The 15,334-nt window shown below is 40.5% G+C and overlaps 1 protein-coding gene across 2 annotated transcripts in view; it reads right to left on the bottom strand.

Moving 5' to 3' along the window:
* Washc3 (WASH complex subunit 3) overlaps positions 1-12,347 on the bottom strand; it is a 34,139-nt gene extending 21,792 nt beyond the window's left edge. The window contains exons 1-4 of one of the 2 annotated variants that reach the window (XM_051206357.1): positions 12,224-12,347; positions 11,607-11,705; positions 5,315-5,380; positions 2,317-2,424 (exon numbers count right to left, since the gene is read on the bottom strand). In XM_051206357.1, coding sequence (XP_051062314.1) covers positions 2,317-2,424; positions 5,315-5,380; positions 11,607-11,705; positions 12,224-12,274 — 324 coding nt within the window. In that variant the 5' untranslated portion in view covers positions 12,275-12,347. The remainder of the gene's footprint in view (positions 1-2,316; positions 2,425-5,314; positions 5,381-11,606; positions 11,706-12,223) is intronic. The other variant, XM_051206358.1, reaches the window with a different exon arrangement.
* Between the last annotated feature and the right edge of the window lie 2,987 nt (positions 12,348-15,334).

The following is a 15,334-nucleotide window of genomic DNA, read 5'->3' as shown; positions in this document are numbered from 1 at the left end:
GATGTCATTAGTCTTATGTCAATGTATCTAGGCTAAAATGTGGAAAAATTACTATTGTTAGAATCTTCAGACTTAGCCAGGTGGTGGCAGATATCTTTAATCCCAGCACTCAGGAGGCAGAGGCAGGTGAATCTCTGAGTTCGAGGCCAGCCTGGTCTATACAGCGAGTTCCAGGACAAACAGGGCTACCCGGGGAAACCCTGTCTTAAAAAAAAAGAAACAAAACAAAAATCTCTAGTCTTTAGAAAATGAACATAAATCATGTTTACATTGTAAAGTTTTTCTAATATAATCTATATGTAAGGTACATCTTTAAAAATGGAACTCTGAAGCAATAAAAGAAATACAAAGTGGTTTCTTCCAGTATGTGATATTATTAAATGTTTAAAAAGTGATTGACAATATACGTATTCATCTGCAAAACACTTATACACGGAAGTCGAAAACACTGCTAAGCATAAAAAGAAAGAAGATTCACTCAAAGCCCAGCGGAGCAAATGAGAAGAACTGTAACCCAGTCTAAGTTTCAACTTCCAGCTGCGACCTTGTGCCCGCCCTTCAAGGTCTCACGGGTTTAATTATGCACTATCATACCTCTACTACACGAATGGCCCAGTAAGTCTCATAATCCTTCTTTCAACTGCCTGTCATTTCATTTGCAAATTGATCTTAATCTGAGTAACTGGCTACTCTACTGTGAACAATGATAAGACCTGGCCCTTAAGTTAAAGTTGCACAAATGTCAGTAGAGAAACCTCAGGACTTGGACTCATGGTTTAGAGACAGTAATAAAGGGATGACTTTGTTGAGATTTTGTGCTGAGGCAGGGTCTTGTATAGCCTAGACCGGCCTCCAGTTCACTACATAGCCAAGGATGACGCTGACCTCCTGATCCTTCCGCCTCCACCTCCCATGTAATAGCTGAGTTGATGATAATATCCATGAAAATCTGCAGAAAGCAATATTTCAGTCCCTTTCAAAGTGTTTTATATAAAAGCACACTAGCTAATGTCAATGAAGAAAAAGTGAGAAGTTGATCTCAATGTTAACAAGCTCAAGAGTAATTTTATCAGGTTGATCAACCAAAACCCACCACAATTTTGTAAATGCAGGAAGGCTACAGAACTTCCAAATACTCTAAATGAATGAATTTACAACTCAAAAATGGTCAGACATATAAAGGTGTTCCTGAATCTGCAAAGCAAATCAAGAAATTCAGGTATGATTAACAGCAATAGGTATTTGGGGATCTGCAGGGACCTGGTTTTAGGACCCCAAGAATATTGAAATCTGCAGCTGCTAGGAGTCTCCTATATACTGTGGCACTTAGTATCTGAATTTAACTTACTCTTACCCCATAGTGTGCTTTAGGCCATCTCTAGATTACTTATAGTAAACAGTCATGTTGTTTAAGGAATAATGACAAAAAATATGCAAATTGTTGTTGTTGTTATTATTATTATTTGGTTTTTCGAGACAGGGTTTCTCTGTAGCTTTGGCGCCTGGCCTGGACGTCTCTCTATAGACCAGACTGGCCTCAGAACTCACAGATATCCACCTGTCTCTGCCTCTTGAGTGCTGGGATTAAAGGCATGTGCCACCACTGCCCTGCCTACATACAAATTCTTTTTCTGAATACTCTTAATGTATGTCTAGGTAAATCCTGAGATGCAGAATCAGGCATTGAAGACAACTAACTCTGTTTTCGTGATAGGGCTTTTCTGAAGATTAAATGCATTCAGTTATAAAAACACTTAGAATTATGCCTGTACTGACACACAGCAAGCTTTCTTTGTCAGCTACTAACTTAATTAGCAACATCACCATGACCTAAAAATACTGTGTGAGAATACTTCTAGGTACAACCGCAATACTTACTTACAAATGATGTTTACTTTGTTAATATTACTTTAGTGGGTCACTAGTATTTTGGTGATTGTTTTATTTCATATTTTAATACCTCACTGAAACATGTATATAATGGAGATTTTTAAATAAATAGTAAAAAGCTTTAAATGTATAGGAGCATAGAGGAACATTATGGCATAAAAGCCAAATATATATAATATACACAGATATATGTGTATATATATATATATATACATATACATACATATATATATGACACACACATATAATACAATAAAGTTTTAATAAAATTAGAAAACAAAATAGCTAGCTCCTTTTTCTCTGAATGTGTTCTGCAGTTTCAGGTTTTATAATTAGACTACTAAGAGCCTCATCCTCAGCATCTTCCATAGTCTAAGCGAGGGCTATCCAGCCCAACCAAGATGTCCCCTGTAAATAGGCTCCTACCTGTGGCTGCTCTGAAGTGCTTCCAGAATGTGATCCATTTGGGACAGTAGTGACACTTAGAGGAGACACTTCAACTGTGACGTCATCTAGGCCTGGGATAGATGACAGCTGAGAAATGTAAATTAGTGTTGGGACATGAAGATCATTTCAGTGAACAGAAAACCCTTTGTGCCTGTGGGTTCTTACTTAGCGCCCTTTAACCTATACAATTATGTAGGTTCAGAATTTTCATCTTTAACCTCCATGTCATAAACACAAAGTGAAAAACATTCACGATACTTTTATATAATTTAGTTGACAAGCCTTCTTTTCCTATAAATAATCGTTAAAGCTGCAGAGTATCTTAGAGCAAGAACTGAGGGTGTTGGTTTGGAGTCTGACTGCTTCTGCTCCACCTTCCTTATCCCTCCAATTTTATTGTCTGTAACAAGGATGAGGACATTTTCCTTATGGAATCGTTTTTGAAACATTTTTATTAAAAATGACTTGCTAAAGAAGAGTATTCTGGAGCACATAGTGTATGTGCATGTGTGATGTAAGCGTATGTGTGTGTGAGTGTGTGTGTATGTGTGAGTGTGTGTGTGTATGTATGTGTGTATGTGTATGTGTGTATATGTGAGTGTGTACGCGTGCGTGGGTTATGTGTGAGTGTGTGTATGTGAGTGTGTGCACTTATGTGTGAGTGTGTGTATATGTGTGTGCGCGCACGTGTGTGTATATGTGTGTGCGCACGCGTGTGTGTATGTGTGTGTGCGCACACGCGCGTGTGTGTGAATGTGTGACAGTGGAGGTTAGCAACCGTGTGTGTGTGTACATGTGCATGCTTGTGATGTGCCAGAGTCTCCCTCCTCACTATGCCTTTACCATCTTCTGAGAAAGGGTCTGTCACTGACTCTGGAGCGCCTCCGTTTGGCTGGATTAACTGGATCCTTCTTTCTCCTGCCTGAACTCAGGTCCTCAAGCTTGTATGGCAACCACTTCACTGAGTGTTCTCCTACCCAGCCCTTGAGCACATGGACGTCTCCATTATACGAGATATGTCTTCACGTTTTACTACATGACAGAGCTAGGTAAACATCTATCATTGAATGTTACTAAAATGTGCTTTTTTATTCACAATAAATGGGCATATTGTCAACCTTGCAGACTAGAACAGTAGCATTTGAAAACAAACAGATAAGCATTTGGGGTTTTACAAAAGTCCTTCCTGATTTTACCCTGGTAATATGTGGTGTGTCTAGGAGATGTCTGCTGGCTGTGGGTTACACTGCAGCCGGGGAAATGCTAAGGTTAACTCGTCCACATGGAAATGTAACTTGTGTTCTTGCATGGCAGCTCCTTAAAATTCCCCAACCATTAAAATAAGGCACAGTTCTAAGAAAGGGCACGAGGAGCCACTGGGTCTCAAGCAAGAAGTCACTGCGTAGTGTTGACTGCAATAGTGCTTTGCAAAGAGGCCGGGGCCCCAAAGTCACAAGAGTGTTGTTGTGACTGCTAGAATACCCACAGCATATTCAAGGACACATATTCTACGTTTCTATGCCAGAGAAACATTCTCAGGCAACATATTTTCTCAAGTTCATAAAGGGCAGAGAAAGTACAACCGCATCTTTATTTCCTTATTCTAATGCGAACACAGACTTTTCCACTTAAATGTTTAGTAAATTTTTGATAAATTAAAAAAATTAAATTCACTTTTGAACAAACACATAGACACAGACACCGAACACTTTCATGGAGTATCATGGAAGGGAGAATAAAAAAAAAAAAAAATCACAAATACAGTTGAATTAAAAAAAAAAAAAAAGCAACACAGTGTTTCTCCTTTACCTCATAAACAGGAAAAAAATGTTCATCATTACAAATTAAAACAAGTTATAATTAAGTGTGTCATTTATAAAAATCTCTAGGCTTCAAATAAAAATTATTCTTCCCAGGTAACATGGGGCCTTTTGTTTGCTGCCTTCTCTCATTTTCTTGTGTGTGTGTGTGTGTGTGTGTGTGTGTGTGTGTGTTGTGTGTGTGTATGTGTGTGTGTGTTGGTCATCTACTGCTGTACCTGGGGCCTCTTTTTTTTAAATTAATTTTTATTTAAATTAAAAAGATTATTTTACATACCAATGCTAGTCTCCTCTCCCTCCTGTCCTCCCACTCACCCTACCAACTCCCATCCCACACCTACCCCGGGGAGGGGGAGGCCTTCCACGGGGGATCACCAAAGTCTGTCACATTGTTTGGGGCAGGACGAGGCCCTCTCTGTGTATCTAGGCTGAGAAAGTGTCCCTCCATAGGGAATGGGCTCCCAGTGTCCATTAGCACACAGGTCCCACTGCCAGAGGCCCTACAGAGCATCCAGGCCTCCCAACTAACAGCCATGTTCAAGGCACCTGGTTCAGTCTTATGCTGGTTCCCCAGCTGTCATTTCCTTTTTTAAAGAGACAGTCTCTTTTCTGTATAGATCGGGTAAGTGTTGGCATCAAATTCATTTTCCTCCTGCATCAGCCTCTTGAGAACTGGGATTATCAATATGGACTCCTGTACCCAACTTCTTGGCAATTTCTGATTCATTAACTTTCAAGATGTTTACAATTGAAAATATCAGAGAATATTTATAAATTTTGCTCAGGAGACTCTTGTTTTACTCCAAATATTATATTATTGTGGCACTATTTCTGCATTATAACCATTAAAATAATTTTGAGTTTCCATTAAATAATATGAACCATGTAACAGCTTAATTTGCTAACATGACATTTATACTGTACTTTTAATTGGCATAATAGAACTCTCAAACCATGAGTTAGTTCATTTGAAATGACTAAGTTAATGTCTATAATAAACAGCACTCATTGCCTTGCAATTTCAATATATTTTTAAATGTACAACATTGTATCACTTCACAGATATAGGGTTAGGTTGATTACAAATATATTCTAAATATGACTGAGGAAGATGGCGTACATACAACAAAGTTTATGCTGTATTTAGAAATACATACCTTTGCATCTAAAATATTGAGAGTTGTTTCAATTTGTTGAATACGAAGAGAAAGGTCTGCCAGTTTCTAGAAAATGTTAGAGACGCAGAATAGAGTGTGTGATTAACATGGCGAAAAAGCATGTTATAAAATGCATGATTTAATCATTTCTCATTCCCCACTATTTTCACAAGAGTAGAATTAGAACAGTATGTTACCAGAATGTGTCATAGTTTCTATATATATGCACTTGTAGAAATTTCACCTTCAGCTTTCTTAAATTTGTCACCAGAGCAATAAACCGCAATACAAACTCAACCCAGGCCAGTCCTTCATTCACTGCTGTATTTCCGGGACCCAGAACAGGACCCAAAACGCAAGAGTAGCTTAATAGCTACTTGCAAATGAATTTTCCATAGAAAACTATTCTAAGATAGTCTCATATAGGGCCTGCCTGTAGAAACTTTTTAGGCAAATAAACAAACATAATTTAGTCCAAATTCAAACTTCTCAATTTGAAAAGTAAAGGGGATGGGTGAAATGGGAAGACAAACAATTCATTTTAGTAAAAGGCAAAAGATTTATATGATCTGAAGAGAAACCAGAATGAACAATTCATTTTAGAAAGAATTAAAAGAGAAAGAGTTCTAAAGAAGCAAAACGAAACATCTACTATCAAAATGTAACATAAGCCAGAACAAAGCACAGCATGCCCTAAGTAATATATATAATTAAGTTTTCCATCTGGCCCTAGGCAGATGGTTCAGAGGATAAAGCATGTGCCACTCCAGTGTGTGGACTGGAGTTTGCATCCCCAGCATCCACACAGAAGCCAGGCAAGCATGGTGGCCCACCTGCAATCCCAACACATGGGCTGTAGAGACTGGATTTCCAACGCAAAGTGGATGGCAGGACCAGCCAAATCAGTGAGCAGTGGGTTCATTAAGAGACCCTGCTCCAATAATATCTGATGTTAGCTCTGGATGCCATGTGCATGCAAACCTGTACACGTGCACACAATGCATGCAATTTACCACATATAAATTCATCCATCTACGCACGCACGTGCGCGCGCACACACACACACACACACACACACTTTCACAATAAAAGTTAGCGTAATGATGTACAATCCATAAAAAACTATTACTGAATGCCTTGATTCTAAACATTACCATATTTTGTTATACATTTCAGAGAGTTAGTCAGTTGACTCTATGGCAGAGGCAGCATTTTGTTTGCTACCTGGAGTAACATAAAAATCCTTATTAAAAACAGAGCCTTGATGCCCCAAGCCCATTCTGTCCACAATTAGGAATAAAACACTGAGCTCTTAGTGCTGCATAGGACGCCTGGTTGTTTTAAGCAGGATCTATCAGTACTACCTAGAGAGGTCTCAAACAGGTTCACAGCAGCTCCCTGCCTGAGCCACTCAAATAGCTGGAATGGCAGGGTATATTACTGCACCGGAATCTCTCATCTGAAATTTAAATAAAAGCTGCTTTCTTTTTATTTTACCTATTGTTGTATTTTGTCTCCTTCACTTTTGCAAGCAGAGATGAAGATGTATAATACCCCATCTTCAATCTTGGGAATGACAATAAAAGCCTGAGTGGACACTGGAGCAACAATATCAGAGGACATAACAGAAGAAACTGCTTTTGGATATAGCAATTGTTCTGATAACTTAGATCCACAAGACTGGTATATGAGTGAGACAGTACTTTAATATTATTTAGCTCACGTTACATTTTATTATACTATCACATTCTTTTCTCATAGCTGATGCAAAGTGTACAACTACAGAATACATGTTTTTCTTTTTTTATTAAAGATAAAGTGCATTTTAAATTATGGGTATGTGTCTGTGAGCATGTGCACATGAGTGTAGGTACCCATGGAGGCCAGAGGAGGGCGTCAGGTCTCCTGGAGCTGGAGTTACAGGCAGTTGTGAATCACCTAATTTGGGTGCTGAAGGCAAACCTGGGGCCTCAGTAAGAGGGGAGCATGCTTTTAACCACTGGGCTATCTGTCCACCCTCAGAACATTTACTTTTAAAGCAATCGTCTGGAAATGAAACACACATAAGTTAATTTCTGGTTTTGGTTTCATGTTTCAGATAGGGTTGGCTGGCTTCAATTGTCAGTGCCCCAGTCTTCCCAATGCTCAGCTTACCGCCGTGTCCCTGGGAGAAAACTTGTTTTAATGGCATCAATGCTAAGTTTAACTTTAAGATTTGTTCACAATAAGCTGTTATGTAAACATAAATACAAGTTATAAAACATGTCATGCTATCCAAATTAGGGGCACATTCCTGAAAAATCATGGAAATTCAATTGTGGCAAATTTAATAAGTCTTTTAATTCACTAGAGAAGAAATCTCGTTAACAAATTAATTTGTAAAATGATAAATGCCATATGTGAAAAATGAGCATATCAGTTTAAGTAAAATGAACATTTAAAAAAAAAGTTCAAAATGTACTATTTTATGTATGTATGTGCATGTCCATGTTAATGGGTATGTGAGAATGCACATACATGTGAGTGTATGTGGAGGCCAGAGGTCAAAACTGGCCTCTTCCTAACTGAGCTCTTTTAAGTTCCGAGACAGGGTATTTCCCTGTACCTGGAGCTCTCAATTCGGTTGGTGGCCTGGTGAGCGTGTCCCAGGGACCCTCCCTCTGCTCCCGCCCAGCACTGAGGTCAGATGATGTGCTCCTTCACGCATGACTTTCATATGGGCTCTGACACATCAAAGTCCTCATGCTTTCGTGAGAAGCATTTTATTGACTGGGTTATTGCTCCAGTTCCCCAAATTAGGTTTTATGCTTAAATATACCCACATAAATATATACTTTTAGACAGATTTAATATTGTAAATGTCTGAGCATTTGTGTGTGAAAAACTGTGTCTGCAACATATCATTCCAACCCTCACAGCATATCTATGAAGTAGGAATGACGTTGCTCATTAAGAGAACAACAAAAAAGCGAGATTTCATACAAAGTGAAGTAACCTGAACCAAAGCACTTCAGACCTGACAGGAGTCTGCTATAACACAATGGTAGATTCATCACCTAGAGTTAGTAATCAACTGACGAGTTTTCAGTAAGCTCTGGACATACAGACTGGAAACCAAGATTTCCTGATTTGGAACATTTACTAAGGCAGATGCCATTTGCCTTCAATTCTTATTAGTTTTAAAGCAGTATCAAATATTCTCATGACTGGAATATAACACTAACTTGTCACTGAGTATTGAATGAGGATCTACATAGGGTTGACCAAGAGAGGAAAGACAGATCTTAGTGATTAAGGGAGTAAAAATGTCTGCTTAGAAATCTACATACCTGAACAGACTGAAGATGCTTGGGAAAAAATGATCACTTCAGAGTAATAGTTTTCTCCCTCTCGGTATGATACAGACTATTTTATTTGACACTCATTTTACCTACTCTCTCCTGGCACTATCAAAGCCTCAGAAATCATGAATGATTTATCTTTCAAGCATGAAAGGCATTGCTATCAACACGTGGTAGCTTATAAATATTTATCTAGACACCTTTGATAATTGCAGGGACAAGTATTCTGAACAGTAGTCTTTTCCTTACGATGGCTACTACCACCTATGCTGAAGCTACATATATTTTACCAATGTAAAAACAATTTCAAGAAAAAAACCTTAGCAGTTTTATACTACATTGACATTCTAAAAACTCCTCCAAATAGTCCAGTTATTAATTTAAAAACTCACAAAGAGTGCTGCATTAAGAAATGATTCTCACAATTCTACAGAACAACAGAAAATCCAAAAACACTCAACACTTGAGATCTTTAAGCCAGCTCTAGGGAAGGTTAGTTAATATCCCTGTGAATAATGAGATGACATACGTTTAGGAGTATAAAATGCTGAGCATCTATAGCCACATCTCTAAAACAGTTTTTTAAGTTGATCCCAATGTAGTCTGCTGTGTTGTGTGTCCTAGAGGCCAGCAAGGGAATTAATCAATGTCTTCATTAAGCTGCATAAACTCTTAAGCCTCCCCACTATAAAGATGTAGCAAAACCTCAGAAAGGGTTGAAGAAAGACATCATTTGTTTGAAGGTTAAGTTTAACGTGGGCCTAAAATTTGGATATGAGAGATAAACACTATAAATTTGTTAGATGAGAATTCTCAACACCTTTGCTTGTATTTAAAGAAGAAAAAGATTAGCAATGACTTAAAATCCAGTATTGTGTGCCAAATCTGTGTCAAGATAAAACATCCACCTATCCTGTTGACACAGGACTGTGGAGCCAGTGATTCACTGTAAGACAGCGTCTGCCCAGATTTCACAGCAGGAAGAGCTGAGTGGTGGATGCACGATGTTCCGATGATGGGAGCAGGAACGTCTGCCGGGGATTTGTGAAGGAAGAGGAGATGACCCTACGCAACGCTGTAACTTGGGTCTGATTCAACTGCGTTCCTTTCTCTGGTTCCTTTGTGTCTGGTCTCAGCAGGCAAAGAATTAGAATTATCTACAAAGTCGCCTAGTATGCACAAAGCTGAGTTCTTAACAACATAAAAAAGAGTTTTGTTTTTTTTTTAATATATTGAGTTGAGTTCTTTATAACAACATAAGTGTTCTATACTGTTCTTTTTAGCAGAAAACTCTAGAACAAAACAAAAAGCAAAGTAGCAGATGAAGAAAGAGCTAAATTTGTTTCAAATTTAATCCCAGCTTGAGTTTAGCTGGCTGGAGTGTACCGTTATGGCTGATTTAGATGAGGGTGCAGGGAGAGTGTGCCTTTCTGCCTGCAGTTCACTCCTAATTAAAAAAAAAAAAACAACATTCTCCAGACAGTGAGACTTGGAGCTAACCCTGCCCCAGAGTGCGTGTATCAGATTGCTTTCCTAGCCCTGTGTGCTAGTTTTGTTGAACTCAGTAAGGGCAACTGCACAACGGAGAGAACCAACACTTGCTTCTTTCTGCTATATAGTCTGACCTAGAGTAAAAAGGAAGTGTGTTATAAAACCTGGAAGGTGAAAATCTTAGCACCCATCCCTCAGTGCATTCCTTACTCTATCTGGAGACGCAATGGTGTAATAGAGAACAGGCTGAAGAGGTGGCTTCCCAGCTGAGGGCACCTGTACTTGCGAAGAACCCAGAACTGACCGTCAGCATCCACACAGTGGCTCTTAACTGTCCATAGCTACAGTACTAGGAGATCTCATGTCCTCTTGTGACCTCTGTAGGCATCAGACACAGATGTAGCGGACAGATAAACATGTGAGCAAAACACTCACACACATAAAATAAAAACAAATCTTAAATTTCTTAAAAGACTAAAACAAAATGAGAGAGAGAGAGAGAGAGATGCCTGGGAGTAAGCATCTCGTCTTGGGGGCTGTTAATATGTTATGTACACAGAACTAAGCTCCTTACTGTGTCATTAGTCATTAAATTTCGAGGAAAAGCTGAAGACATTTTGATGAAGAAATAAAAGCAACAGCTGGGGTAGGGATGTTGCTCAGAGGCAGAGTGCATGCCTACCCCGTTCAAGACCTTACTCACAATCCACAACTTATAAACAGCTCGCATTTTACACAAATGAGAAGCTTCGTGTCTGCAGGCAGTTCTGATTAACAGTCACACATCTAACTTTGTTAAGGGTTTGCCATGTGTAAGACAACCTAAGATAAGAGAACGTTGCATTAATTCAGCTGGGAATTGTCTAACCGTGTCTTCACTTCCTTTCTTCAAGTCAGTTCCAACATACATTCATTCCCCATTTTCCTCCCTGTCTTTAAAAAAAAAACCCAAACCAAACAACCAAATAAAAATCAGTCTCATAGATCAGGAGGGGTTCCTGGACCTGACCCCTAATTCTTAACTGTGCGTGTTATCTGGCCATTTGCAGAAGGGGTTTTTTTTTTTTTTTTTTTTTAATGTATTTCTAGGCTTCCTCCCTGAACCACTATGGCTCAAAGAATGCAAAGTAATTTGATATAAATGCAAGTATATACTTAAAATATAAATCTCTGGAGTAGGAAAATGAAAAGTTCATTTTTAGGATAAAAAACATTTCACTGTGAAATTGTGTGTGTGTGTGTGTCTCACAATCACAACAAACTTGATTGAGCTATCTCACAGAAACTTCTAGAATATGAATTCAGAGCCGAGGCAGGGTACAGGACTGATGGTAGCCGAATGGAAGAGGTGTCTTACACAGTTGGAGAAGGCTGTAATTCTTGCTTCTCTCTGTTAACCCGAAAGGTGGGAGGTGGCTTCTCAGCTACCACACACCAGGTAGCATCAGCACAGGACCTACCTCCTCACAAACGGTGGAGAACCGGTTGAGAAACTGCACCGTGTGCACCACAAACTGGTTTAGAAAGGCCACGGTTCTTTTCTGTTGAATAGCCGGCACCTGCGTCGTGTGAAAACAAGCAAATGTGATTCTTACAGGAGAGATGATGTACTACACTGTGCAACCCTCTGGAGAGCTGGGGTTCACAACGAGCAGGATTTTGCCCTGTGGCATGGATTTCACGGAGAGCTGAGAACAGTCACTGAGTTGTTTCCCCGAACCTTGTGTGTGTCAAAGTGACAGGGGCTGCGCAAGTTTGAGAACGTGCTAGACACACACACACACACACACACACACGAGCAAAAGGGAGGGAGGGAGAGACGGGGAGGGTTAAAGGGCCGTGTCAGAAGCGGCACCATCTCCACGATCTCCAGGCTGTCACCCTGGGCGCGGACACACGTGGTGTGGGGAGTGAGGCTGCACCAAGGCTTTCATCAGCCAGGAGGAACCCTCCAAAGGGGGCTGCGGGCCCCTTCCCCCCGCACAGGGGCCGGAGAGGCGGCTTCTCCCCGGGAACCGGGGCCCCGTGGCCAAGCGGCTTCCCCGATCGCCTGGAGCTCACGCCATCTTTTACAAACCTTAGTCAGGTCTATGCCTGACCCCATGAGAGGAAGCCCATCCTCATCCATCTCCTCAGCGGATGGGGACCCCGGGGCTCAGGCACAAGCCCCTCCCAGCCCGGCAGAGCACCCCGACTCCGCGGCCTTTCCGGAAGGAAGAACCCGAACCCACCAATCAATCGGTGGCCTCGGCGAGCCCGCCCCCTCGCTCGCGCTCAGCATTCTGGGATTGGTAGTTCAAGACACCGATTGTAAAGTAGGCCTGGGGATCGCTGCTGATGATGATGAGCAGTTGCTGTTTCAGCTGTTAAATCTGAAAAACATCCGAGAAAACACGCACAGAGAGAAATACTGAAGAGACGGAGTTGAAAACCACCGTCTCCAAAGAATAATGAAGACATGCAGGATCTTGATGTGCAAAATTTCGGTGGATGTGCAAACAAAATCCTGTGAAAGGTGTGGCATTGTAAATTAGCACAGAAATCACTGTGTATCTAGGGGTACATGCACCCACACGGACTCAAAGTGCTATGGTGCTGTAGAAAACAGGCACTCCTCAGTTGTCCAAGCAAAAAAAGAGGAAACCAACTTTAGTAGCTACTTAACATTAAGAAGAGTTAGGAGGACAATTTGACCATGCAGTGATGGCATATGCCTTTGGTCCCAGCACTCGGGAGGCAGAGGCAGAGGCAGATGGATCTGAGTTCGGAGCTAGCCTGCTCTACTGAGTGAGTTCCAGGGCAGCTTCCAAAGCTACAGAGACCCTCTCTTGACCCTGCCCCCCCCTAAAAAAAAGACAGTCTGGATCCGGGCAGTGGTGGTGCATGCCTTTAGTCCCAGCACTTGGGATGCTCTGTGAGTTCGAAGCAAGCCTGGTCTACAGAGCAAGTTTTAGGACAAGACCCAAAACTACAGAGAAACTCTGTCTCTAAAAATAAAACAATAGCTACTACCACCACCACAACAAAAGATGACAATCTGGAATGAAGAGTGTTTTAGAGATGGAGAATAATGAGAAATATATATTCTTTTTTCTTTTCTTTTTCTTTTCTTTTTGTTATCATTCATGTTAATTCCCTTTAGCAAGTTCCTTTCCTTGCTGAAGGGAAAAGTGTGTGTGTGTGTGTGTGTGTGTGTGTGTGTGTGTGTTTATTTGCAAGTTTTAACAAAAATTTTTAAAAACTAATTTATTTAAATGTTTCCTCTGTCTTTACAACCTGACTTACTGGCAGAATGGGCTTAGCTTTTTGACCTTATCCTTTCTAGTATTTGGTTTAACGTGAGAGAGAGGAGACTCTTCTTTCATGCCCAAACTTAAGAGATCTCCATGTGTGAGCTATAGGGTTTATAATGTGTTTCAGGGGTTCCAGGAAGACACAGGTAGTGGAACTAGTCAGGACACAGATAATGCTAAAGGGTTATGCCCTTTATATGGGCATGGCTTGTGGCACTCAAATGCAGTAGTAACCAATTGTTAGTGATCCCAAATTCTGTAATAGACATAATGAGAAAGTTGCAAGTTCTGCGAGAATTACTAAGATGTTATCACACACTGTTGGAAAGAGGACCAGCAAATAGACTTGCCCCTTGCAGTTGCCACAGAGCTTTAGTTTGTCCAGAGAACAAAAGCAAGTATCTGGAAAGTAAACCTAAGCACAATAAAATGAGGTATGCCTAAACTGTACTTGCAGCACAAGTATAAATAACATAAACACTGTGACAGTTCTAGGCAACTGTACTTATGTTTTGTTTTCTCCCCTTGATAAAGTCCATACGACCTGGAATTTTTCCATTAGGCTGTAAATTCCTTGGAGCAAAGGCTATTCTTTTCTTATGAGTCCCCAATTAATACCAGCCAGACTGCTTTTCAGTGAGAAATAATTAGTAGATGAAATATACAATTTTAAGTGCTTATTATGATGCAGTCATGGCTCTTAGCATTAAACAGCCATCCTTTTATCCATCCCTTCAGCCATCTATTCAAATGAACTCAACATGTTACAAACAGGCATACGGAAATGAACAAAAGAAGAGATAAAGCTTGAGTGCTCATGAATATAAACAGATAACAGAGATGCAGAGTTGTTCAAAGTCTAGACTGGGAGAGAAATAAATGAGAGACTGATAGTAAAGGCTTGGCTAGAGCGTGCCCTGAAGAGCAGTACTAGCTGCTTCTAGCCATCGTCTTTCCCTTCTCTGTATACATGCCCGCATAGTTCTGAGTTCATGCCCTAAGGTCTGACATGCCTGTAGTTCGGTTTCTCTCACTCACCCTCTTTTGAATGTCTAGAGATGATGTTGGTACCCTGGTTTCTCAGTTCCTTCAATTGCCCTCCAAATGCCTTAATCTTTACTCTTCAGCCATAGAGCTTGATGCTCAGTCTTCAATCCCTGGAACTTGTCAGTATCTTCACCCCCTCCACATTTCTACTGAAACATTTCTGTCTGTCCACATATTCAGTCTTTCCAGCCTACTCTCTTGTTACCCTAACTTTAATAGCTTTTTTGTGCTATAAGAGGTCAGGTTTTTATTGTTGTTTTTTTTTTTATTTTTGAAATTGCAAAATAAGTACATCATATCTCCCTCATCTCCCTTCTCTTCCCTTAGTAGCCTCTCCCTAATATATAAATGCAATTTGGTCTGCTCATTTAGTGCTACTTGTATTTATATGATTTCAGGGCTGGCCAGTTGGTACTGGATAATGAATTAGAGGCTCATCTCCAGGAGACTGTTTCTCTACTCATGGCCTATCTTAGTAGCTCTAGTTCTTTGTTTAGGGGTGGGGGTCTCCCTCTTCCGTGTTAACATGTGCGTTGGTGCTGTACTTGTTGGGTCTTATTTAGGGACCTCAATGTTTCACAAAAGCAGGTTTCTCTTCCTCCTCTCTCTCCCACGCCTTCTCCAGCACTCTGGTCACTCTGAGTGTCCTTGCCAGATTATCCCTGCTTTCTTCATAAATCTACTTCCAGGTGTCACAATGGAACACTGAAGGCGAAATAATCAAAGACTTTTAAAATGTGAGGTGTGTCAGACGGTGGTGGTGATGCCTTTAAACCCAGCACTCGGGAGGCATAGGCAGAGACAGGCAGATCTCTGTGAGCTCAAGGCCAGCCTGGTCTACAGAGTGA

Source organism: Phodopus roborovskii, unplaced genomic scaffold (assembly GCF_943737965.1).
Source record: "Phodopus roborovskii unplaced genomic scaffold, PHOROB, whole genome shotgun sequence".
Lineage (NCBI taxonomy): Eukaryota > Metazoa > Chordata > Mammalia > Rodentia > Cricetidae > Phodopus > Phodopus roborovskii.
This window is presented reverse-complemented; position numbering and strand designations above follow the sequence as displayed.